General features: G+C 34.9%; 1 protein-coding gene across 6 annotated transcripts in view; it reads left to right on the top strand.

Annotated features, from left to right (window-relative positions):
- The window catches only part of LRRIQ1 (leucine rich repeats and IQ motif containing 1), a 259941-nt gene that overhangs the window by 101741 nt on the left and 130548 nt on the right, over window positions 1-27652 (top strand). For all 6 annotated transcript variants that reach the window (XM_066257791.1, XM_066257794.1, XM_066257793.1 and 3 more), the window contains exons 18-22: window positions 6147-6266; window positions 20976-21065; window positions 21717-21838; window positions 22370-22465; window positions 22727-22809. In XM_066257791.1, the coding sequence (XP_066113888.1) occupies window positions 6147-6266; window positions 20976-21065; window positions 21717-21838; window positions 22370-22465; window positions 22727-22809 (511 nt within the window). The remainder of the gene's footprint in view (window positions 1-6146; window positions 6267-20975; window positions 21066-21716; window positions 21839-22369; window positions 22466-22726; window positions 22810-27652) is intronic.

Raw genomic sequence — 27652 nt, 5'->3', positions numbered from 1 at the left:
ATGAGTGGGTTTTAGAGCCCAATGTGTGTTTTTACTTGCCCACCAGGTGCAAGCTAGGATTAAAGATGATGGCCCACCAGTTTTTGGCTCCGTTGTTTCTTTACCGACTGTCCGAATCCAATGTGAACCAGCATGTGAATGGCCACGATGTCGGCTACTGGCTTGACAGCACCCCGCCACAAATAGTGAATAACTTGACTCAATCTCACAAAATCTAGATTTCAAAATCAAGTTTGACCTGATCACATTCATCCTTTTATTTATTAATACTCATCAAATAGTTTTTAGAATCTACTACTTATCAAGCACTCTTCGAGGCTCAGGAAACATAACTATGAAAAAAACACAACATTTTAGCCCTCATTGAGTTTATATCCTGTTGGGAAAGGCAGACAGAAATGAAATAAATCCATAAAATAAGGTCTGTGGAAATTTATGGTGTTTCACATGAATTGAATGACCATAACTAAACAAAAATTTAGTGTTTCACTTTATTCATTTAATCAGCAAATATTTTTTGGCACAAAAATCTTACTAGCTTACATTTTGTTAAGATATGAGTTTAATAAGTATGATAGGTAGTAATAAGTATTACTGGAAAAATGAAGCAGGAAAGGTCAGTTATGAGTATCAAGGGAAATTTTATTATTTTAGATAAGATGTACATGGAAGACTAGAAAAGGTGACATTGCAGTAAGAGAGAAAGCCGTTGCATTTCTGGGAACAGCGTATTCCAGGCGAAGGAGTATCATGTTCCAGTGCATTAATTTAGGTGTTCAAAGTGCAGCAAGAAGCCAATATGGCAAGAGACTGAAGAAGGGGAGAAAAATAGGCCTTATAAATCATAAGTCATTTAAAGACTTTGGCTTTTATTCTGAACAACATGGGAAGCCATTACAGGAATCTGAGCAGTGGACTACATCATCAAATTTCTTTATGTTGAGATTATACAGAAGGAAGGCAGGAGTAGGAGCAGCAAAATCAATTAAGAGGCTATTGCAGAAGTCCAGGGAAGAGAGAATGGCGGCATGAACTGTAGTGTTTCAGTAGAAGTAGTAAGACATATATTCACATTTTAGAATATATGTTGATTTATCTTATGGGTATGTTTATTTATATACTTTGAAGGTAGAGCTGATACTATCAGTCCATGGAGGTGTGGTATATGAGAGAAAGAGGATTCTGGGATGCCTCCAAGGTATTTGCATAAGCGACTGGAAGAATGGCCTTAAAGAATAGCCTTAAAATTAAGTTTCTGACTTTTCTATTTATTGAAGTGAGTTTTCAAGAGTAATATCTTTGCTATGATTCTAATTAATACACTCAGTATTTCAGTTGACTTCATTTGTTCGGAGTATACTTTAAAAGGCAATGCAAATCATAGACACAGCTATTTCTGATGCCTGAATAGTGGTGGGAGTGGGGAGAGGAAAATGGATTAAGGAAAAATATGAGGAAAAGAAAGAAACCTGTTATTATCTCAAAATATTATTTGGCTATATGAGTAATGAATATGTTATGCAGTCCAAACTCTGTCATCAGTCAGTGAGCAACACATTTTTTAACATCAGTGATAAATGGATATTAAACTTTTGCTTAATTTCATTCAATAAAGAGAAGTTGACTACTTGTGGAACAGTTTAGTTCAGTGGCTGATACCTCTGTTGAATGTTCTTTTCAGCATTTTGAGCTTATTTCTATCTATAACAAAAGTACAGTAACCGTAATTTAGCCTTTGCAATTTAAAACAAGTCTCTTATTGTACATCAGGATACTTAAATCAATAAGGTTAATCAACTTTATTTTCTCTTCTCTTGAGTAGAATCACCTAGTTTTTAAAAACATTCACCTTGAAATATGAATTTTAGGTTATCTAATCATCCTGAGGGCAAAGCATGATGTAGTTGAAACATCCTGGGCTTTAGAGCAAAATGAAGATTTCATCATGAATGATGTGGTGAAGACTACTCTTGGGTAACCAAAACTCACATTCTCCTCTTCTTCTTAGCATAGAGCAAGCTTGCCTTGCAATATAACATGGCCCTTTTCTTTAGTTCTAGTCAGTAGAATGTGGGTGAAAGATATGTGCACCACTTCCATGTCTGGTTCATAAACCTCCCACAGACATTCCTCCATATTCTTTCCCCTCTCTCTTTGGTTGAAATGAAGACAATGACGCATTCAAGGAACCTGTCTATTGAGACTGCAGTCTGCGAAGCCAGGGAAACTCAATCACTCACTCTATATTAAAGCACTGCCCTATTGTTTTGTTTACTCTTTCAATGTTTGTTACGTGGTCAAGAAATAAGGTAGTTTTTCTGAGTTATTAAAAATTTTTGGATATTTTTTTTTTTTTAAACTCTAGTGAGACACTTAGCTTTTTTTTTATTTTTTTTTATTTTTTGTATTTTTCTGAAGCTGGAAACGGGGAGAGACAGTCAGACTCCCGCATGCGCCCGACCGGGATCCACCCGGCACACCCACCAGGGGGCGATGCTCTGACCCTCCGGGGCGTCGCTCTGCTGCGACCAGAGCCACTCTAGCGCCTGGGGCAGAGGCCAAGGAGCCATCCCCAGCGCCCGGGCCATCTTTTGCTCCAATGGAGCCTTGGCTGCGGGAGGGGAAGAGAGAGACAGAGAGGAAGGAGGGGGGGCGGGGGTGGAGAAGCAAATAGGCGCTTCTCCTATGTGCCCTGGCCGGGAATCGAACCCGGGTCCCCCGCACGCCAGGCCGACGCTCTACCGCTGAGCCAACCGGCCAGGGCCAAATTTTTGGATATTTTTGTTACAGCACTTAGCTTATCCTAATATAAAGGATGTAAGGTACATGTTGAGAAATAAATAATGTTCAATGTAAATGTGTAAGAGAATGGAATTTCGGTTATGAAGGACAGTGGAAAAGAAAGAACATTTAGGTTTTTATGTTACTGAATACTAAGAAGTTATAATGCAACTAAACTACAATAAGAATAAGAATATTAAGAAAATATGAGGGCCTGACCAGGCAGTGGTGCAGTGGATAGAGAGTCGTCCTGGGATGCAGAGGTCCCAGGTTTGAAACCCTGGGGTTGCCAGCTTGAGCAGGGTTGCTGGCTTGAAACTCAAGGTCGCTGAATTGAACGTAAGGTCTCTGGCTTGAGCTAGGGGTCACTGGCTCAGCTGGAGTCCTTTCCACCCAGTCAAAGCACATATGAGAAAGCAATCAATGAACAACTAAGGTGCCGCAATGAAGAACTGATGCTTCTCATCTCTCTCCTTGTCTGTCTGTCCCTATCTGTCCCTCTCTTCATCTCTCTCCATCTCTCTAGCTAAAAAAAATGAAAGAGAGAAAATATAGGAGGAACATAGAGGTGTGTGAAGGACTTTATTAAGGAACAAGTGTATAGTATGTTCTAGGGCAGGAATTGATAGTAGTTGGGAGAAGAAAAGGTAGCATATGTCTTACACAGATAGACTTGTCTAATCAGGGAATTGATTTGAATATATGAAAGGAAGATGAATCAATCATAGATGGACCACATAGAAAAATATTGAAGCTTTGAATGAAATAAATAATAAAAAGAATTTGAATATTACTTATTAAGTGTTTATATTACCATTATTTCCCATAAACTAAATAGAGATGCCTGGGACATGAATTCTTGATGCAGATTCAAGGAATATATCTGCATATCTCATACCAGAAAAATGCCTGTTATGTATTATATTCTGGAGCTTTGTAGAGGTTCTATCCCTGATGAGTGGCTTGAATCCATTGTGAGCCACTATGAATCAATATTTGTCATTGAATGCCTAGATTAGACAATTTCCTTTATTCCTTTTCCCTATGTTTGTACTTAATCTTTTTCTACACTGTAACCAAGTCTTCTATAACCAACTCATTTCTCCCTCTTCATCACTAGATTATTTGAAAAAATCTCAGGTATCTTATCATTCCTTTTATAAATATATCAATATAAATATCTATAAGATCTATTATTTTAAATGTAACTGCAGTACATTACTAACCTAAATACTGGCAATTATTTTTCAATATCAGTCATTGACCAAATCTTGACCATTCTTGGCTAATTGCTGTAGAGGTTGTTGTAGAAACCTAAGGCTGGCTTCTTAGGCTGGCTGCTGCAGAGGTTGTGGGTAACTTCTGTTGTCTATGGTGTATCCAGTGTCTGTTTGTATATTCCACTTCTCAATATATATATATTTCAGAATAGCAATATCAATATATGATTAACATTATTTTTACTGAAAATATATTTATGTCTGTTATAATAAATGTATCTTTTGAATATATAGTCATCCCTTGCCATATCACAGTTCACTTTTTGTGGTCTCACTGTATTGTGGATTTTTAAATTGTATATATCTAATTTTGTATCACAAATTTTTCACTATATCATGGGATTTTTCAGTATATAGATTTTTCTATATTATTTATTTTAATTATTTTTGCAATAAAATAAGCATTTTATAGCCCAAAACATTGAAAACAATATAAAAAATATTAACTAAAACATCATCATTCAAGTTGTAGTATATTCAGTGATGAGTACCCATATAGAATTTTATTTTTATTTTTATTTTTTTTAATAAATTTTAGTTTTTTTAATTTTTTATTTATTCATTTTAGAGAGGCGAGGGAGAGACAGAGGGAGAGAGAGAGAGGAGAAAGAGAGAGAGAGAGAAGGGGGAGGAGCTGGAAGCATCAACTCCCATATGTGCCTTGACCAGGCAAGCCCAGGGTTTCAAACCGGTGACCTCAGCATTTCCAGGTCGACGCTTTATCCACTGCGCCACCACAGGTCAGGCCCCATATAGAATTTTATATGTTGTTAAAATAACATAGGTTTAAGAGTATAGAAAGTGTTTAAGAGTATAAGAAGTGTTTATAAGAGTGTGGGAAAGATTTATAAAAATGTGGAGAGGGTTTATAAAGCCTTAAAATATATATAAATAATAAAATAATATAAGGTCACTACTTTGTGGATTTTCACCTGTCGTGGTGGGTTCTGGAACCTAACCTCTGTGATAGACGAGGGACCACTGTATATCACTAGGGATATAGTTAAATAAATCTATTTTGAAGTGACTTTAAATAACTTCAGTGTGCTAATTCACACCTCATAAAACATTTTTATATTTTTAGGATTTATTTCATATTTATTTGTTTATCAGTTATCTTAAGCATGTGCACAGTTCCAAAATCAAATCTTAGCAAGGTATAATCAGAGAAATCTGGCATATATTGCTATAACTTCCACTCTATTTTCAGCTTCTTTACTTAATATTTTTGTAGCTAATTTTATAATATATACTTTTAATTTTTAAATATTAGAAACCGCATATACATATAAATTAAAGTATATGTTTATATAGTCTATATATTTAATAGTGTATGTGTTTATTAATATTTATATACAGTCTTTCATAGGTAAATGGTCACATGTATTTACCTATTAAAAGGTAGTTTAAATAGGAAGGAACAATAACATCTCAATTTTTCTACCTTGTCTTTTATTCTTAATATATACTGGTGCTTACTCCCTAGTAGTATATAAAGATATTCATTTTTAACAAAAAGCTGCAATGTTCTTAGGTTTATAGCTAGGAAGATTTGCCCTACTTGAAGGTTATCGAATAATCTGAATGTTTTTAATTCTATTATTTTGTGCTTAATTTATTCAAAATTGAAATTAATTCATTGTTCTGGGCCAACATACTGTTTCTCTAATATGGCCGTTTATGTATGGTAAAAATGTCCTAAATGTGTGTTAGTTTATTTTATACGTAATCATTTGAAAATTAGTAAAATTGGTTTTCTTTTGTATCTCTTTCTTCTTAGTTTAGAATGGGTCCTGGAGGAATTATCAGATAATTGATTGATTGACCTACATGTGCAGTTGAGGGAGTTTTAAAGATTCTTTTCTGCTGACCACAAGGAAAATCTCCTGAGATTCAAAACTTTAGACACATGCAGTAGTTTAATTTATCTTGCAGTTTTAAGTGTCACATAAAGTTCAAAAAACAGATTACTGAGCCATTAAACTAAGGTCTGAGATGTTTTATCATCCTAATGGGATAATACAGAGAATCTGGTTTGGAGTTTGATCTATAACCTTGTATAACATGCTTTAAATTTTTGTTTAGGCAGTTTGGAAGGGCTTTCTTTTGCGGAAGAAACTGACAACAGCTCTAGAGGCTATTAAGAATGAAGAATCTGAAGGAGAATATGAAGAAATAGATTTAGAAGATTTTACATTTGATGAAGTAAGTGCAAACTGTAACATATAAATATTGATCTTACAATATTTTTAGTATTCTGTTTTGGAACTAAACCAGTTTCTAAGGTTTCATCCTCTGAACAGTTACAGATTTTTCAAATAACATTTGAAAAAGAATTTTTCCAATTCTCTAACATATTTTTTTACCCTATAAGCTTGTACAATGTGTAAACATGATCATTGAATATTTATAATAGCTCCTGGGTACTTTTCACCTAGATATACATTGGTCAGTTATTCTTCATTAAATGTAACTATAATCTTATATATGCCCTGTTCAACAACCTTTAATAATTCTAATATTAACCAATGTCACCCCAATAAATTCAATTAAAAATTTAAAATAATAATAATAATTATTTGTTGCCTAGAAAAAATGAGAAAACCCTCCTTAAATTGTTATTTATGTATTCCATAAAAATGTAGTAAGCTATACAGACTGTGCTTCCAGATGCTTTAAACAAATTCAGCATACATTTACTTATAGAACACTTGCCTTTTAATTCCTTAGTTTTGCTCATTCTGTTCTCTCTTCTCTAGTTAACACTCACACACACATACACACACATACAAAATCCATTCAGATTAAGATATAGAACATATGAGCATCCCCAGAAGACTTCCTCTTACCTCTGTATTATCCATACCTCCATTATCATAGATTAGTTTTGCCTATTTTTGAACTTTCAATGAGTGAATCATATAGTGTTTACTTTTCTTTCACATGATATTATGTCTAAGATTTATCTATGTGGTTGAGTACAGCGGTATAAATGCTACTCATTTGAATATGCTACTTTTTTATCCATTATTTGAATATACCACTTTTTAAAAGTCTGCTTGACTATTGATAGATTATTTACTGTTGAATTATTTCTAGTATTACCTATTATGACTAAAGATGCTATGAACATTTTTGTCTAAGTGTTTTGATATATATATTCACATTTCCTTTCGGAATAGAATTTCTGGATCATAATATTTACCTATGTGTAGTAGATAGTGCTCAACAGTTTTCCAAAATGATTGTATTAATTTACAGCTGTATAAGCAGAATATGAGAGTTTTAGAGCAGCTCTAACCTCTCCCATACTTTGTATTTTCATCTCTTTTTTCCTATTCTAATAGGTTAGTTTTGATATTTTATTGTTTTAATTTGAATTTTTCTCATAACTAATAATGTTAGATACCTTTTCATATGCTTACTAGCTGTTTAGATATCCACTTTTGTGACCTGATTGTTTGTGTATTTTTCAGTCAGGTTGTACACCTTTTTCCTTATTGATTTATAGAAGTCCTTTATATGTTCTGAATTCTCCTATATTTTCCCTTGCAAATAATCTCTCTAAATTTTAAGGCTTACTTTTTTATTCTCTTTATGGTTCATTTTGATTAACAGAATGCTTCTAATTTTAAATAAAAAACAAATGTTTTTAATTGTTGTAACATACAAGAAAGTTTTGTCTACACCTAGATTATATTTTCAAAAGTTTATGATTTAAACTTTCAGAATTTAAGCCTATGTTGCATCTGGAAGTAATTTTTGTGAGTAATATGAGGAAGGGTTCTAAATGTCCCCACCCTATATCCACACATTTGATTATCTCATTGACTTAAAGCCAGACCATACTTTTCATAATAGATTGCAGTTGAAGCTTTATTTAAACTCAGGTAACTGTGTATGTGGATTCTCTTAATTTTTTTCATTGTTATATTGCTTATCTTTACATCATTACTTTAATTACTGTATAATTTATAATAAGTTTTGATATTTATTCTTGTAAGACCTCCAACTTTGTTCTTTCTCTTAGAGAAAGAACCACTACTGCTCTGTTGATCCTTTCTGTTTCTGTACAAATTTTTTAGCATCATCCTATCAATTTGAAAATAATAATTAGGATTTTGTCTGAGATTTCATTTAATCTATAAATTAACTTGGGAGACCTTATATATTTTTAGAATATTACGTTTTAAAATTTATGAACACAGAATATTCACCATTTATTTAAGTCACTTAAGATTTTTGTCCACAATGCTCTGTAGTGGTCTTGTACATTTTTGTTTAGGGCTTCTTCTTGGTGCTTTATGTTTTCTGCTATTATATTTATTTCTTTTTCTAATTTTGTATTTTTGCATTTGATGATTTGTTAAAATCACTTATTAATTTTAGGTGTTTATTTCTTAAGCCTTTAGAATATTCTGAATACACAATCATCATCTCAGAATGGCAGTTTTATTTTTTTATTTCAATTCTTATGCTTTATGTTTATTTTTCTTGCCTTATTTTCCTGACTACTACCTTTGGTAAAATGTTGAATATGAGCAGACATTTTTTTCTAGCTCCTCATCTCAAGGTGAAATCTTTCAATATACCACCAAAGAGTAAAGAGTTTATTAATATTGGTTCTTGTAGAAATTCTGTTTGAATAAGGAAGTTACCTTCCTTAGCATCTTCTTACCTTTCCAAAAATTTAATATGAAGATCATGATCATGAAGATTTTATATATGATTTGGATTTTATTAAATACTTTTTATGCATATAACATTGATTTTTCAAACATTAAACCCTGTATTCCAGAATAAACAAACTTAGCTATAATATATTCTTTTATATATCTCTAATTTGATTTGCTAATTTTGTTGCAATGTTTACATTTATATTCAAGAAAAAATGGGCCTGTAAATTTTCTCTTATAAAACTTTCTTCAGATTTTCTTATCAAGTTTATGTTCGCTTTATACATTTGGTTGAAACGTGTTTTCTGTTTCTACAGTGTGTCTGTAAAGTCATGGTGCACTTTTTAAAAAAAAATTTTTAAATTTATTCCTATTAGAGAGGAGAGGGGGAGAGAGAGAAAGCGAGAGAAGGGGGAAGGAGCAGGAAGCATCAACTCCCATATGTGCCTTGACCAGGCAAGCCCAGGGTTTCGAACCGACGACCTCAGCATTTTCAGGTCGACGCTTTATCCACTGCGCCACCACAGGTCAGGCATAGTTATGGTGCACTTTTGACCGGTCACAGGAAAGCAACAAAAGACGATAGAAATGTGAAATCTGCACCAAATAAAAGGAAAACTCGCCCATTTTCATACCTATTTAGTGCAGTTTGATGTGGGCTCACGCACAGATTTTTTAGAGCTCCTTAGGTAGCTATCCCGTACAGCCTCTACAGACTCATCACTGACTGATGGCCTATCAGAACGAGGTTTTTCCACCAAACTGCCGATTTCCTTCAACTGCTTATCCCACCGAGTAATGTTATTCCTATGTGGTGGCGCTTCATTATAAACGCGCCGATATTCACATTGCACTTTGGTCACGGATTAGAATTTAGCGAGCCACAGAACACACTGAACTTTCCTCTGTACTGTCCACATCCCGACTGGCATGGCCGTGGGCTGCTCTACTGTGTTATGTCATCATCTGTGCATGCGCACATGCTGCCACATCATCCTACAGAAACTGGGAGGGTTTTCCTGTGGTAGGGTTTTCCCTACTTTATAAATCACCATTACTGTGGAACCGGTGGGTGGTTAGACAATTTTACTACTAACAGAGATACAAAAGTGGGCGGTAGGCATAAAAAGGTTGACTACCCTAGATTTTGATTTTACAACTGTGTTAGCATAGAATAGTAAGTGACTTAGGCTAGGATATGTTTCTATTTACACAAAATTTGGGTTATGTCACTGTGGTAGGAACGGAATTGTGTCGTAACCCAAGGACCCCTTGTATGTATCACTGTTTTTCTATCCACATGTCTACTGATGGCACTTGAGTTGCTTCCATAGCTTAGCTACAGTAAATAATGCTGCCATGAACATTGGGGTACATATATTTTTTTGAAATTGTGTTTTGGGTTTCTTTGGATATATCCCCAGAAGTGGAATCCCTTGGTCATAAAGCAATTCCATTTTTAATTTTTTGAGAATCCTCCAGCTTCTTTTTCACAGTGGCACTACCAATCTGCACGTCCAACAGTACATGACAGTTTCCTTTTCTCCATATCCTTGCCAACAATTGCAACATTTATTTGTTGATATATTGATGATAGTTGTTCTGACCAGTGTGAGGCAATATTTCATTGTGGTTTTAATTTGCATTTTTCTGATGATTAGTGATGTTCAACATCTTTTCATTTGTCTATTGGCTATCTGTATGTCCTCTTTGGAGAAGTATCTATTCAAGTTCTTAGCCCATTTTAATTGGATTATTTGTTTTTATGGTAGGTATTGAGTTGTAGTTCTTTATAAACTTTGTATATTAACCCCTTATTTAATATATCCTTGGGGAGTATATTTTCCCATTAAGTGGGTTGTTTTTCTATTTTGTTGATGGTTTTCTCTGCTGAGCAAAACTTTTGTTTGATATAGTCCCATTTGTTTATTGTTTTCTTTTGTTTCCCTTGACTGAATAGATAGATCAGAAAAAATTTTACTAAGAGATTTGTTTGAGATTCTACTTCCAGTGTTTTCTTCTAGGGTGTTTGGTATTCAGTCTTACATTTAAGTCTTTGATCCATTTTGTGTTTCTTGTATATGGTGTAAGAAGGTGGTCTAGTCTTATTTTTTTTTTGAAGTATCTGTCCAGTTTTCACAACATCATTTATTTATTTTTTTCTTTTTTTGTGACAGATACAGAGTCAGAGAGAGGGACAGATAGGGACAGACAGACAGGAAGGGAGAGGGATGAGAAGCACCAATTCTTTGTTGTGGCACCTTAGTTGTTCATAGATTGCTTTTTCATATGTCCCTTGACCAGGGGGCTACAGCAGACTGAGTGACCCCTTACTCAAGCCAGCGACCTTGGGCTCAAGCTGTTGAGCCTTGCTCATGCCAGATGAGCCTGCGCTCAAGCCAGTGACCTAGGGGTTTCAAACCTGGGTCCTCCATGTCCCAGTCCGATGCTCTATCCACTGCACCACCGCCTGGTCAGGCCACAACACCATTTATTGAATTGACTGTCTTTGTGTGTTATTCCCTCCTTTGTCAAATATTTTATTTTATTTTTAATTTATTCATTTTTTTAGAAAGGAGAGAGAGAGGGAGAGGAGAGAAAGACAGAGAGAGAGAAGGGGGGAGGAGCAAGAAGCATCAACTCCCGTATGTGCCTTGACCAGGCAACCCCAGGTTTTTGAACTGGCGACCTCAGCATTTCCAGGTTGACGCTTTATCCACTGTGCCACCACAGGTCAGGCCAGTCAAATATTAATTGACCATATAGGCATATTTATACGGTGTTGAGTAAGGAAATTAAGTTTTTGTTCTATTTTATTTTTTTTATACAGGGACAGAGATAGAGTCAGAGAGAGGGATAGACAGGGACAGACAGACAGGAATGGAGAGAGATGAGAAGCATCAATCATCAGTTTTTCGTTTTGACACCTTAGTTGTTCATTGATTGCTTTCTCATATGTTTCTTGACCGTGGGCCTTCAGCAGACCAAGTAACCCCTTGCTCGAGCCAGCGACCTTGGGTCCAAGCTGGTGAGCTTTTTGTTTTGCTCAAGCCAGATGAGCCTGCGCTCAAGCTGGCAACCTCAGAGTCTCGAACCTGGGTCCTCCGCATCCCAGTCCAATGCTCTATCTACTGCGCCACCGCCAGTCAGGCAAGTTTTTGTTTTAAATGGATGACTTTATTTGTAATGCAGTAATTATAATTTAGGGTAGCTAAGAATTTAAAAGCCAAATACCAATTAGGAAGGTATTGTTGTTTTGCCTCCCTTCAACAATTTTTTTTTACTCCTTTTCTATTGCTACCACTTTATTTAAAAAGTACCTTATAACTTCAGATAACAATATTAAATTATCAGAATGTCTCTGTACTTTTTCTTTCTCTATTTAACTTTCCTGTTTAAAAGTATAAGACTTATCTAACCAGGACTATTTTTTTATCACTTATTTAGATAATAAAAATAGTTGTCTTTGGTTTAAGTTCATATTTCTATTTTCTTTAAAACTTATCACAATGTAGTCTTATAACATCTATTCAAACATTTTTTTCCCTTTCAGTCAACAAAAATACTGAATGCTTACAATGTGATAGACACCATATTTGGGCATGTGATAAATATATACATAAACAGATATAACATGGACTGAAGTTTAGGGATGTCAGAAACATATTTTGATATTTGCAGTGAATTATAATTGCTAAAAAATATAAAATTGTCTTAATAAACAAGTCAGGATCAAAAGTTTGTCTCAGTCTGCCATGAAGTCTTTGTATTGGTTTGTTGCCTCTCTGAAATGTGATTGTATTTAACAAGTGGTTAACAAGGGAGATACTAATAATGAGGAGTCAATTGGTTTTAGGTTTATTAAGCATAGTTTTAAGTGCCAAGAACTGTGAGGTTTTTATCCTGCATGGAATCAAACAAATTAAGCTGCCACACATTCATGTATGCTAGCGGAAGATAGGAGACATTCATTACTTGTCATCATGTGAGGCAGTCGGAGTTTCATGTTCATATCCATATTCATTCCCCTTGGCCCCCAAGTTCTACAGGAAGGAATCTGAAGAATTTCTCCCCTGGAAATCCTGAGCCTAGGAAACCCCGTGTTTTATAAAAGGCTGCTAGCTAACTTGCCCATCTGATGCTCCAGAGGATGTCATTATCTTTATTATATCAAACAACAAATTTTGACTTCTACGCCAGATGGAAACACTAAAAGACTATCTCCATCTTTCAAGTTTGTTAGCTATATTAACATCTTTGAAAAGGTAGTCCAGCCTGACCAGGCGGTGGCGCAGTGGATAGAGTGTTGAACTGGGACATAGAGGACCCAGTTTTGAGACCCTGAGGTTGCCGGCTTGAGCATAGGCTCATCTGGTTTGAGCAAGGCTCACCAGCTGGAGCCCAAGGTCACTGGCTTGAGCAAGGGGTCACTTGGTCAGCTGTAGCTTCCCCCACCCACCTGTCAAGGCACATATGACAAAACAATCAATGAACAACTAAGGAGCAGCAACAAAAAAATTGATGCTTCTCATCTTTCTCTCTTCCTGTCTGTCCCTATCTCTCCCTCTTAATGTTTCTCTCTGTCTCTGTCACACACACACACAAAAAGGAAAAGGTAGTCCAGAACAAATGGTGCCATAAATCATACATAAATGTTAGAGACCAGTGGAAAACTGTTTCCCAGCCATATCTAACCCTTTTTTCTACATGGCAAATTTGCCTATAATTATGCACTCCAGTAGCCACTCTGAGTAACCTCGCAGAAGCTAGGACTAAAACCATTAGGTTATCCTCTTGATGCATTTAATTAAGGTTTTTATTAACAGTCAAGGCAGTTTTACCTTTAAGTTTCTGTATGTACCTTTCCACTAGACTTGAGGCTTTAATCCAGGGACAGCTGGAAGTATTTGATATTGCAGACTTCTTGGCTCTTGGGGGAAATTTTCAATGCAGTTCTGCCATCTAAAACAACCCTGGCTAGTGAACTGCGCATGACTTTAATACTTTCCAAGGCTATAGCATTGTTTCCTTAAACATTAAATTTATGAGCAGGACACCTTCCAGGTGACATGTGTCCAGTCCTTGGGATGACTGAGAATGAGGGTGAGAAAACATATAGAGGTTATTACATGGGAATTGCAGGATTTTCACTCTGTTCCTGCTGTCAGGCTGTCCCCTGTTGTCATGATAGACTTCCCAGTGAACTTAAGGGAAATGACTACCTAATTGCATTCCTCAGCCTCCCGGAAAGGGAGGGCAGACCCAGCAATGAGTTAAATTGAAGGTGCTTGCAGCAGTTTAGGAGAGCCCTACAGTCATTTTTTTCTTGTGGATGTTAAAGGCTTTAGGGAGGTTCTGAAAAATAGAAAATCATTGCTGGCTCTCTCTTCCCTATACCTCTCAGAACCTGAAGTATTCTTTGATGGAGAGGCCGTTCTCCATCCATTTCCTCAGCATTAGAGTGTTACTCTTCATTTAGCTATAATATCACCTTATTTTCTAGTTATTCTCTACTCACACCTAGACCTTTTATCTGGAAGGGTAGAGAAAGAAGAGAAACAAGTGCATTTTTATAAAATGTAACCATAAAACTTAGCCTAAGGCCCCTTTGGCCAGGCCTCATCATAAGAATGCATCAATCATGCTGGTCTGAACTTGCTGTTGGTAAAAATAAATGTGCATCTTGCACAGGAATGAACAGGATAGAATCCTGAGTTGTCAAAATAGGTCTGTATTAATGCCCATGCATTCTTTTCTAATCACTACTTAAGAAGTAACTGTAATGGTTGATCCCTTTCTGATCCTCAGTTAACTGATCAAACTACTTTATTAACTTTTGTGGACTAAAGGAAGTGAGAATGTTAGAGTCATACTATTAGCTCATTGAGTAACTTCTGTGATAAAATACACATAACTGTCAGATTCCAATGGTCCAGAAAACTAAAAAGTTATGGTATGTAGGCAAGTTTCATGGGCCACAGTTGTATGGCCAGAGTCAGCTAATGGATAACCTGAAAAGGTATACAATAAACAATGGTAAGGTATTGATGGCTTAATGTATGAAGCCAATTTTCCAAGAGCAGATAGAGGCAAAGATCCATGGAGTAGAGCCTCCACCATAAAACAGATAGGTACTTTTTGCAGGAGTCATGAGTATGGCATGCACTGGTAGCCTCACATCAGAAAGAGAATCAGGCCCAATTAGTGATATGATTCTAGTCATCTCATCTAGTCATCTCACTGTGGACATCCACAAGCAGTTGTGATTTGGTTCCCTGGTGTGAGGGCCCAAAACAGAGTGTCTTTAGTCAACAAGTCTGTAGTTTTCCACATGGCCGATCAAACTGTGAGGCCATTAGCTACAGCGCAAGGTTCAGCTTCACCAAATCATTTCTGATCTAGGCCCCAGCATTCAGGGGAACCAGAGAGAACTGATGTCCCTCCAAGCCAGCAACTTTAGATCAGGTCCTGAAGTGGAGGTGCAGTTCCCCTGAGATGTGTATCTTTCACGTTTTCATGTACAGCCAGATGACACTGGAGCCAGACAAGCGTTGCTTTGGGGACCTTCATACTTTATTAGTGATTAAATCTGAGTTGTTCCACTCCAAACTGGGACTATCAGGCCAGACAGTCACTAGACCTCCGTGGGCCAGTCATTTAGTTTCTAAAACAGTCCAGTAGGAAGGTAATAGCTAATTTCCAATAGAAATATACCTGGCATCTGTGTCAGAATGACCTCAAATTTAAAACCATAAGGATGCCTCAAGGTGAAGGCCAGAGGTTCCAACTGGCCAAATCATCAGTCACAGAGACTTGTATCATATTATCTCCATTATTTAAAAGCTCTGATATAATGTTGGGCCTCCTTTTTTTGTGACAAAGGGTTGAAGAGACAAATATGTGTTTTTCCTTGATTACTAAAGTGATTGAGCACTGTTCATTTTCCCACATAGGCAAGCCCTAAGAAACTACTTGATAAACAGGTCTCAGAATGCAGGCCCCAGAATTTTGTTCAGATCTATCAGCCAGCCCCTGAAGCAGATGTGTATGAAAATACGCACCACAATCAGGACCATTGAAACTAAGGATTTTTTTTAAGTTGAGATATAATTTACATGCAACCAATAGAATATCATCAATATAGTGAAAGCTTTGGACATCAGGGGACAGAGGTCCTCACACGAAATCCTGACCACTGGTGGTTCTATCAATCACAACAGTTTATCACACTATCACTTCTCTACCTGCACTTTTTTTCCAATTCAGATAATCTCCTCTGGCACATATGGGATAAAAAGTGAAACATGTAACAGGTCAATTTCTATTCTACATTTGGTTATAGCAGCGAAACAGCGGTACTTGAACTGGCCTAAAGGTCCCCACCCAAGAGGAGGTGAAGGCAACTTCACCTCCTTCCTTGACTGTGAACTGAGTCCAGACCCCATGAGTGGAGTCAGTGTGCCCCATACCCATGACACTAGGTAACACTAAGAAAAGGCCCTCTAAGATAAGGTGAAATACTGCCTCTTTTTTCCCCAGTCTGTTAGCTGTATACAAAGATACTTAAAAAGATAGTATGGAAAAAACTAAAAAGCTGTCACAAACTATGCAGAAATGTGGGCTATCCACGGAGAATTGTCTCCCAGCATTAAGCATCAGTTACACACCCTCCTTATGAGCCTCTGACATGGTGATGCATAAGACATTTTCTTGGTCCCTGAGTCCACAAAATATCACCTTTTAAAAGTATTATTTTAGCTCAAGTTTTAATGAGCCTAGGTCTTAATTTCCCTTGTGGGGAATTTCTGCCACTTTGTCATAAAAAAATATATACATATAAAAATAAAACAACATAATAAATATCTGAAAAAAAATAACAGTGTTAGGTCTGTTGTGGCATAGTGATCTACGCTGGCACTTTTATTTTGAGCTGTTTAAGTTGTAAAGTAAGTTTTAGTTGATACTTTTAGTTGTGACTTAATTTAACAGAGTTGATTTTTCTCTTTTACATATGCTCTTTAGAAGCTAACATATAAAGAACCAATAAAGTCGTCTTTAAATTTAAACAAGCAATCTTCTTATGAGTCCCTTAACTCAGAGAAGATGAGGAAAGCTAATAAATAATACAGAAAACCCAAACCACAACAGTCAAATTTGGATTTATTTATTTATTCATTTATTTATTTATTTATTTTATTTATTTTTTTGTCTCAGACCAAAGTCAAATTCTGTAAGTGCTCAGGAATAATGTTTTAGAAGGAAGCAACATGCCTTAAGCCAGGCAACTTTCCTCTCTGGAGTTTATGTTTGATCTCTATCTCAAATTAACTTTGCCAAGTATTACATATTATAGTACATTGATGCAAAATAAACAGAAAGAACTTAAAGTGTAGGCAAAAGAAAATGAGAAAGAAAAGTGACATCTGAAGTAGTGAAAAGAGGCATCCATGGAATACGTAACAGTCATCTCCAACAATATGAGCAACTCTACTTTACCAGTGATGATGAAGAAGAGGATTTAGAAAAGTGAAATTTAGGATTCAGAATGAACTAAGTTTCCATACTGTAAGAATTCTGAGGTACTACAAAAGTTATCAAGAAGTATTAGAAATAATTTTGGGGGGGATAGCACGAGTCAATCATTGGGGCAGGATAGGGGGTTGTGAATGGAATATGAAAAAAATCAAGTGATAGCTTTTAGAATTTGTAGGACTTGTTCTATGCTAACTGACCTATCACTTAGGACAAGCCTGATCCTAGTGTCATGTGTCAAATAAAAGGATTACCCTGAATGGCATGGAAATTTTTGCATATTAATATACAAATAAATGTGTATTACTTATAGCTCCTCTTTCTGATAGCTTTATATTCTAGCAAAGTTGAATTGTAGAATAATGATTTCTTCTCTGATCAAAAGCCAAATATACATATATGTCATCAAATGCTCAGTTGTGAACATACAGTTGCAGATTTATCTAAATTCAAGTTCATTTTAGTATATAAATAAGTTTGATAATAGTATTCTAGCAATCAGAAATCTTTCTAGATCTTCAGTTATAAGTTAAAAAATGTCTGAACCAGCCCTGGCTGGGTATCTCAGTGGATAAAGCATCAACTTGGCATGCCAGAGGTTGCATGTTCAACCCCAGGTCAGGGTGCACACAAGAAGCTATCAATGATTACACAACTAAATGGACCAACTAAATGAAACGAGCTGATGCTTCTCTCTCTCTCCTCTTCCTTTCTCTCTCAAATCAATAGAAAAGAAATCTTAAATAAAATAAAAAATATCTGAACAGAAGGTTATTTTTTATTTATTTATTTTTAGATTTTATTTATTCATTTTAGAGAGAGGAGACAGAGAGAGAAAGGAGGGAGGAGCAGAAAGCATCAACTCCATATGTGCCTTGACCAAGAAAGCCCGGGGTTTCAAACCGGCAACCTCAGTGTTCTAGGTCGATGCTTTTACCCACTGTGCCACCGCAGGTCAGGCCAGAATGTATTCTTAAAGAATAAATGGCATTTGAATAAATATACAGTGGTAAGCAGCATGATATATTAATATACATTTTTAGAACTGGTATATTTTTAATATCGGCCAATTTCTCCTGACATTTTGAGGTTTTTTTCCTCAACAAACTAGGTACTGCCAAATATACTTGATATTAATAAGCTTGAACTCATATAAATCATTAATCTTGGTAACATTTGGTTATGATTATTCAATTACTTCGTTTCTTTAATATTTTCTATTAATGCTTTATGCTTCTAGAAAAATTTTAATGAATATCCTAGTCTTGAATATCTGGCTCCCAAAAGTGGAAAAGGAGAAAAATGAAGGAGCAGGGAAAAGGACACTAACCCTTTAAAAACCCCGGAAATCCTGACTAGGCAGTGGTGCAGAGGATAGAGCGTCGGACTGGGATGCGGATGACCCAGGTTCAAGACCCCGAGGTCACCAGCTTGAGCGCGGGCTCATTTGGTTTGAACAAAAGCTCACCAGCTTGGACCCAAGGTCGCTGGCTAGAGCAGGGAGTTCCTCAGTCTGCTGAAGGCCCGTGGTCAAGGCACATATGAGAAAGCAATCAGTGAACAACAAGGTGTTGCAATGCGCAAAGCAAAATTAATGATTGATGCTTCTCATCTTACCGTTCCTGTTTGTCTGTCCCTATCTGTCCCTCTCTCTGACTCTCTCTCTCTGTCTCTGAAAAATAAACAAACAGAAAAACAAAAAAACCCTGGAAATCACTTAGCTGGTAGGGCAGTGGTTTACAATAATAGAGCAGGTGCAACAACAAAGGTTCTTTGTACCTCTGTGGTCAGAAGCAACAGTCAGGGATTACAGTTCAGATTCCGGCCTTTGGAGGGCAGAGTCCTCACTGTCTGTCCTGACTCCTACAGGCTGTATGCTAGCTGCTCAAGAAACATGGCCAGCTGCCTGCCTCAGGGTTGAGGAGTGGAAGATGGATAGCTGCTACTGGAGAAAGAGCTGAAATTGACCAAAATTAACCTCAATTTACCATCCAGGTCTTCCCCTGGAAGTCAAAAGCCTTCAACAGACTCCTGACTTCCAAAATAGTGGCTTCAGACAGAGTCTGCCATGGCGATTGTTGGCTAGGCTGGGAGACAGGTCCTGGTGCTTTCTGCTCCTTCATCTTCTCAGAATCTCTGGCACGTTGCCTTTTATAATATAGTCTCCACATCTTCACATCCTCTCTTCACTAGCAGTTTTCACCAGACTGAGAATACTAATATGATTATAATTTATATGCTATAGGCCTTGGTCTTTCTCGAAATAGATCTGGATTTTTCTTTCTTTGTCACACAAAAGAAAAAATGAAAAAACCGGAGCCCTGAAATCTGTTTGCACTTTTACATCCAATAGCACTCTTAAACCAAATATAACTGGTATGTAACTGGTATGTATGCTAATAATCTCTGCCTAGAGGGAATTGGGCAGTGTACCTGTCTAACAAAGTAGAGGTGTCCCATTCACATAGATGTTCAATATGAATTTGATTAGGTTTCCTAAGGCTGAATGCTATGTAAGTAAAAGTCTATCATTGCACTGCTAACCTGTAGTCAGGATGTCGTAATCTTGCCTTCCCAATAGTCTTTCAAGCAATAGTCGAGAAACATTGTAATTGCATGAATGGAAAATAATCATACTAGTGTTTATTTTTTCTTTTCATTTGTATTTATTGATTTTAGAGACAGAGAGAAGAAGGGAGGGAGAGAGGCATTAACTTGTTATCTGCTTATTTATGTATTCATTGGTCGATTCTTGTATGTGCCCTGATGGAGGATCAAAGATGGTAAACTTGGCATAAAGGGATGACACTCTAACCAACTGAGCCACCTGGCCGGGGCCTCATGTTAGTTTTTAAATCATAAATATGTTTGATCATTTTAGAACTTTTTAAGAAACAAATTCATTGGTATTCTAATCATCTTTTTTTCATAAAGATTCAAAAAGCTTTATAGACCACAGTTTATTCTAAGTCATTTTAGATCACCCAAGCAAATAAAATTTGGATAATTATGTCCTAAATTTTACAAACTAACATAAGTAGTATAGTCCTATTGTAGGAAGGTAAAATAAATTTATAAATTATATCAATAAAATAAAGGTGTTCTAAGATAAAGAGTAAAGGGATTAAAATGGGATCTTTTCAAAATTTAAATTTACCTTTTTCATTTAAACACTTAAATTAGAGAATACAATATTAAGAACCAAGTTCTTATATTGCCATAAAATTCTTTTTCTGAAATTCTGGAAAAATATTAAGAAAAAGCTATCTTAACAGTGGTTATAGAAAAATTGATGCTAATGTGTTAAAATACAATACATTTTCAATTATGAGCTTTAATGAACCATATTATAATTCACATTATAGAGAGCTAATAGATTATTTTACTCAGTTACATCTAGAATTGTCACAAGGTCATAGTTATCAAACAGTTAAATACACTGAACAATCTGCACCTCTTATTTTTAGAGCGATTGAGTACTTGAGTTCTCACTTTATTCCACTGGGGATAAAAAATGCTTATCCCATTTTTTAGAATGATTGCATTAAACAGATGCATAACATCTCAAAATAACAAGTAGCAAATTTTTCCATAAATATAAATTCTGATATGATTTCTCAACTGTTGTAGTAATATAAGACAATTTAAAGACTTTTTAAAAGTTATGCAAACTAAGTTATGTATGTTAATGTTATTATTTGTGCAGGCTGCCTTAGAGAAAGAATGGCTAGCTTTAGACTCCTCCTGCTTCCCTTCACAAACACAGCTTCTCCCAAACCAGCTGCCCTGGCCAAAGGTAACATGTCGTGGAAACCTCTAAGTGCTCGATCTTTGCTCATTTCTTAAGGTTGTGCTATTTTGCAATGATTAATAATACAATTTATTGACTTGAAAAACACGGTTACTTTTAGAAGCCTCAGACTTCCTCCTCATCCCCAGATGTAATTATTCATGTAGCTTTTCTTTCATTTGCTCCTAATTTTTTTCTTTATTTTGGATTTCTTTCAACACTTTATTTCACAGTAGCAAAAAAAATGATACAGTTCAGCTGCATATTTGGCAGTAGACTAAAATTACTAGTTGAAAGCACTTTAAAAATATAAAAATATGCATTAAGAGGGCAACAGCTGAAGATTCTCAGTCAGAGGTCAATGGACTGCAATATCTGTTATTTATTTGATAATCTTTGAAGTTTTTGTTTCCTGCGATTTTTAAAGATCTTTGCAATTAATCATTTTGTATATGCAAAATACACCAAAAACCATATTCCTCATCACTACAACAAAGGATATTTATCTGTATTCCATAAATTTCATTTTATTATACTTTTCAATATTTATATATTTCCCTTAGGAGGCTACTTGTTCTATGCATGTAAAGTATTGCAATATCAATACTAGGATTTTTAAATTTATTTTATATTTACGTACATTTTTTTTCTGATTAGTCCTCTGGAACCTTAAGCCATGATGATACTTCATTTACTATACAAAGTCATCCGGCTCAAGCATGGCTATGTAAAGAGAAAGAAAATTTGTTTTCATCGGAACACACACAGTTTAATGGCAGGTAAGCCAAATTGCTCTTTTAGAGGATCAACACTTGAATGACATACTTATGAAGAATATTACATTCTTTACAAAAGGAAGAAAATAATGAAAATAGGAGCCACTTTACTTGTTTAGAAGATAGAAGAACATTTAATGTTAAAATATAATGATTTATGCACTTTTCAGTGTAATAAAAATATGTAAGGTAGATTCATTTAGGCAACTACAAAACTTAAGTGTCAGTAAAATAAAGTAATTAACTGTTGTAAACAAGTAGACTTTTAAATACTGCCATGTAGGTTGAGATAAGGATTAGAATAAAAATTCCAGTGCTGCATTTCTTTCGACAAAAGTATTGAAATATGATTCAAGTAATTGAAATGTAAACATTTTAAATTAACGGCAGACATTTATTGCTTTTAAAGATAAAGCTTTTCTGTAACTTAAATGGGTTTTATTTTCAAGTTTGAGACAACATAAATAGCTTGTAGTTTTAAAAAGTGCTGATATACTTGTGTTGATTCAGTTGTGTGGTTTTCTCTATTGCCAGATCAGAAAATAGAACTTTGTCCTGGACACCTGAATCAAAGACCAGTGGAAAGAGTTTGCAAAAGTCTGAAAAAGAGGAAAAAATTTCAGAAGAATGGTATGTGGTCTACGTTACACTAAAATATTGAAAGACTTTGAGAATTGAAACACTTTTAAATGTCCAAGGCAGATATTTTTCAAGATTTTAAGAATACCTTTCTTTATTAGTTTTTAAGAACCATGTATCTTTTAAATTACAGATTCTGAAATGGAAATCTAAATTTGTTTTAATATAATTCAGATATGTGTGGTTACATGTATATCCATATATATAGTCTTGATATTTATTTTGCATTTCTTGAATTTAATCTTTTAATAGGGGCTTTAAGGAAATTTCGACTGCTCAGCAAATGCTGAAGAGAGCGCAGAAAATGAAATCAAAGAAGTTAAGGAAAAAATTAGGTGGGTAATCAGTGCTTTTTGAAAAATAACTCTGTGCTTGATGTGAAAAATAAATTTTCCTTTAAAATATTTTTTTTACCAAATTGTATTTTAATAAGAGTGGAAATAAAATACACAGATACAAGTATATCTAAGGTAATAATTCCAAAAAGAAAATGAGAAAATTGTGTTATGACATTAAATGATTTGTTATACTTTTAAATGTTATTTTCACTTTCCCTGTCTCTGACTTACTTTGCTATTGATTCTCCTATCTATTGTGCACTGAAAATTATTCTGTATTTTATTACTAAGCTGGTTCATTTTGGCAAAGGTTAATTTTGAAGAGAATCTGCTTCAAGTTCTTATTCCTTTGTGTTTTTTAAAATAGCATGTTTAGTCAATAAACTCTTTATATCAATTCATCAATTCCATAAATATTAGCTATGAACACTTCACAACTCGACACTTTGGAAAAGGAAAGCAATGATATATATCTTCCATGATTATGCAGAACTTAGGAAATGTTCAAAAGCATCTTTTCTTCTATTCCACTTGCCAGGATATTCTTTAAATCATTTGTTGTTTTTGGATAGCTTTAATCATTTTAATATAATTATTTAATACGTGGAATAGTTTATAAGTGTCAGGGTAAGAGATAGCAGATTATTATGACTTTATATCAATAATTAAAACTATTTTAAATTATTTGCATATTGCATATAACTGCATTAACTAATAATTTTATAAATATTTACTCATGAATTCATAGACTTAAGCATAAAAAGAAGCATTCAAAAGGTCAATTTTATCTTTATTACTTTTTATATTTATTTTTGATATTTAGTTCAATAGTAGAATTATAAGAAGTATATATGATGTATATATTTAATTTTAAAAAACAAATAAAAATGACCAAAATATTGATAGTTTCCAAGGAATAATTTGTATTTGTTGGCATGGTACTTACTAGCCATTGATAAAGTACTAAGGATGCATTTTTATATTCATAAATGTTCAACTTTATTTTATTGGTGTTATATTAATGGTGTCTGAATTTTATTTTTTTATCTTTTGAGATAACTGATAATTTTATCATGTCTTAGAAGTTTGTCAGGTTTAAAATATTGAAATATTAAGCATTTTTGAAGAAAATGTAAATAGACATTCTGTTTGCCCCTTGCTTCGTGCCTCCCACACTCTTGCTTTGTAAATTCCAATACAAGTTCATCCAGGGCTCCGTGGACGGAATATTATGAGGGGGTTGCCCAGAGAAATATTAACTCAAACCCTTAACAATAGTGAGACTCTGATTCCGAAGGAAGTAGAATCTAATACAGTAAATCAGGGTATTTGATAAACTTGTTTTGTTTTGATGTGTATACATTTACTCATCTTCAACAATAATATCAAAACATTTCTTACATACCTGTTTTGATAATAATAAAAGTTTCTGAAACTCATGGGGGAAGTTCAAATATCAAAAGTGGCTTAAGAACTGATTCAGCCAAAGTTCACAAGTAATTATCACTAATTTATGCTCAATATTTATTTTATTTTAAAAATATATTTACAGTGTTTGCATACTCTCTGATAGTGAAACTAAAGAAAAGTTTATTCTGTTTGAATTAGTCTCTGGAAATATATATAGGTCTTTTTTACTAACTCTTAAAACTGAGCATTTGTTTTTTAGGTTTGAGTGCATTTTGAATAAATGAGCATAGTTAATAATATGTTTTAGGAAAAGTTTGAATAAGGAATATATGCTCATACATAAAAACTATTGCTTTAATGGCCAAAAACTAGACATATTATTATCAGGCAAAAATTAACCTCATTTTATTGGTCACAAGGGGGCATGATCGGGTAACAAACGAAAAGGCACAGCTAAACATCCAGGTTAACAGTGACATCTTAAATTTAACATCCGACAGTGGCCATTAAATATGACCTGTTTGGTAAAAATCCAAAATGACAACTGTATAATTTTTATCAGGACCTTTGCTCTAATTACATAACTGTAAACCTAATTATATTCTCTTTTTTTTCCTAATTATATTCTTATCACTGTGTGAGGCTTTGTATCTCTCTGTTAAGTTTTGTTTTACTTTTATTTTATTGAAATACTATTATATTGATGCATTTTTTAAAAAAAATTGAATTCGAAGATGTACAACTTAGTAACCTTAAATTCTCCTATTTCTCTACTCCCCTCTTCACAACAGATACACAGAGTTGAAACATTCAAAGTAAAATTAAAGATGAAAACCACAAAAAAGAGTACCAGTTGGATCTTCTCCAATAATGATGCTTTTACATTCTCCTAGGTTGATTAGGTAGCATTTGCATCATTTTGTATCTATGAGGAAATTATTTACTCTGTAACTCAGGTTTTCTTTTTATAGAATAAAGCATGTTCGAGTACTTTTCCAATTTTACAGTTTAACCAGTCTTTGATATGCTGTCAACTTATTTTCATATGCCTAAAATAATTAATAGCCATCACTTAAAATTTTATTCACTAATAAATTAAAATATTTTAAATATTTAAATTCTGTTGGAACTTAAAAATTTAGTAATTTTTAAATATAAATGGCAATATATCTTACAGGGAAAACTGGCCAAGTTAAAAATTTCAAACCACCAGAGGGCAGTATTGTCCATAAAACTGCTGGTGACTGACTAGCTCTGGGGGGTAGGGAGGGTGGCAAGAAAAGAAACTTTTAATTAAAAGGTACCAGTCACATCCTAAGTCTTCCAAAGCTACAATCGTCAAGGAGGTGAAGCATAAGTGCATGGAGTTTGGAAGCTTTCATTTAAATTTCTGCCATGAAAAACTTGAGATCAAGTGCTCTGTTGCGAACACTTAATATTTCCTTTTTGTATCTTGTACTTACATTTATTAGCCAAGGGATAGATGAGACAACAATACATATTTGATTTATGATGAGAGTGCATATAGGGCAAAAGGCATGGAGTCAATTATTTAAAGAAAGTTGCAGGTAGAGAAGTAGCACCACTGAGAAAGCTGATTAATGAAGAAGCAAGGGGCTGAAAAAACACACAGTGTGCAGGCATCAGGGAGATTCACTACCGATGACTGCTTTGGGGTAAACGAGCCCATCTGCTTTAAACAGGAAAAGCAGAAGGAGGAGCAGAGGGGCAAGGACAGAGAAACTGATTAAAAGCCACAGGAGTATATCTAAAATTGTAAGAAGTTACCATGGTTTATTTACTTAGTTTGGGCTTGGGGTTTGATTGTTATTCCTAGTAAGTTGTTCCCTCACAATGTACATAAGCACATTTGAGTTCTGACTGGTCTTGTTTTTGTGGGATTTTGGTTTGTCTTTTTTGTTTTTACTGTTGCCTCATTCTCAGAAGTAATTTCAGAATGTGGTGCACTGCATTGGAAATTAGCAGATACCCAGGGAACCTTATAGTTGAGTACTGCAGTCCAACATATGTGCAAGGTGAGAGTTGCTGTTTTATTGAAAACATGAGGGTCAGTAACCTATAGGTAGTGAGCGTACTTGGTAGCAAGACGGAGATGAGCCAGGTAGGAAAAGAGTGAGTGACTGGTGTTGACGTGGAACATTCCTCAGAAAGGTTGAGTTCTGCGCATAGGGATCTTGGTGAAGAGCAGATGGTAAAAAGTTTAAAGGCTAAGAATATAAGGCTGAAGACGTGCTGTTTTTCAACATTTATTATATTTATGCATTTTGAATTTCTTAATTAGAGAAAAGAAAGAGTAGACTAAAGCAAACAAGGTTAATTTAGTTGTAAATATAGAGCCACAGCTAGTGATAAGTATCCTCTTGCAGCTGTTAGTAACCCCTAGCAGTGTGAAGTAGATGTTAAACATCCAATATTCACTGATTTTACTTTAAAGAGGAAAACAGCTTGAGACTGTCTTGATAGCATTTAGTTAGAGCCAAGAGTTAAGCTGACTAGAAAATAAGCCAGGCAAACTTTTTGATATGAATTAAGCATTTTATGCGCTTTAGCAAAGAGATCAGGTTACAAAATGATAAGGCAGCTAAGGAAGGTTCAGGGGTCCCCAAACTATGGCCCCGCGGTCCACATGCGGCCCCCTGAGGCCATTTATCCTGCCCCCACCGCACTTCCGGAAGGGGCACCTCTTTTATTGGTGGTCAGTGAGAGGAGCATAGTTCCCATCGAAATACTGGTCAGTTTGTTGATTTAAATTTACTTGTTCTTTATTTTAAATGTTATATTTGTTCCCGTTTTGTTTTTTTACTTTAAAATAAGATATGTGCAATGTGCATAGGGATTTGTTCATAGTTTTTTTTATAGTCCGGCCCTCCAATGGTCTGAGGGACAGTGAACTGGCACCCTGTGTAAAAAGTTTGGGCACCCCTGGTTAAGATGATCCGTTTTGTTTACCTCAGTGAGTTCCAAAAGAGATTTATAAGAATTTTGATCAAATATTACTTTCTTATACTCACAATAAAATAGTAATAAAACCCATTTGAATAGTAAGGTCTTTGAGACCAAGACTCTATTTGTTCCCTCTGAATTTCCATACCCTAACACCATGCCTGATATATGGTAGATGTTCTCTAAATAACTGTTCACTAAATAGAAATAAATTAAAGTCACTAAATATATTTTACTGCATGTATATATGATTGTATGTGTGTAGTATAGCATTTAAGTGCATGTTTATATAAGAAAAGCCAAATTTAAATTAGTAAATAATACTCCTTATGAGATGGTGAAATATAGCTAGTCATTTAGCCTTAACATTAAACTTATTTTAAAACACTGTTGTTGGCACATATAGAAAATGGGTAATGCCTGACCTGTGGTGGCGCAGTGGATAAAGCGTCGACCTGGAATGCTG

The sequence above is a fragment of the Saccopteryx bilineata genome, chromosome 2 (assembly GCF_036850765.1).
Source record: "Saccopteryx bilineata isolate mSacBil1 chromosome 2, mSacBil1_pri_phased_curated, whole genome shotgun sequence".
Classification (NCBI taxonomy): domain Eukaryota; kingdom Metazoa; phylum Chordata; class Mammalia; order Chiroptera; family Emballonuridae; genus Saccopteryx; species Saccopteryx bilineata.
This window is presented reverse-complemented; position numbering and strand designations above follow the sequence as displayed.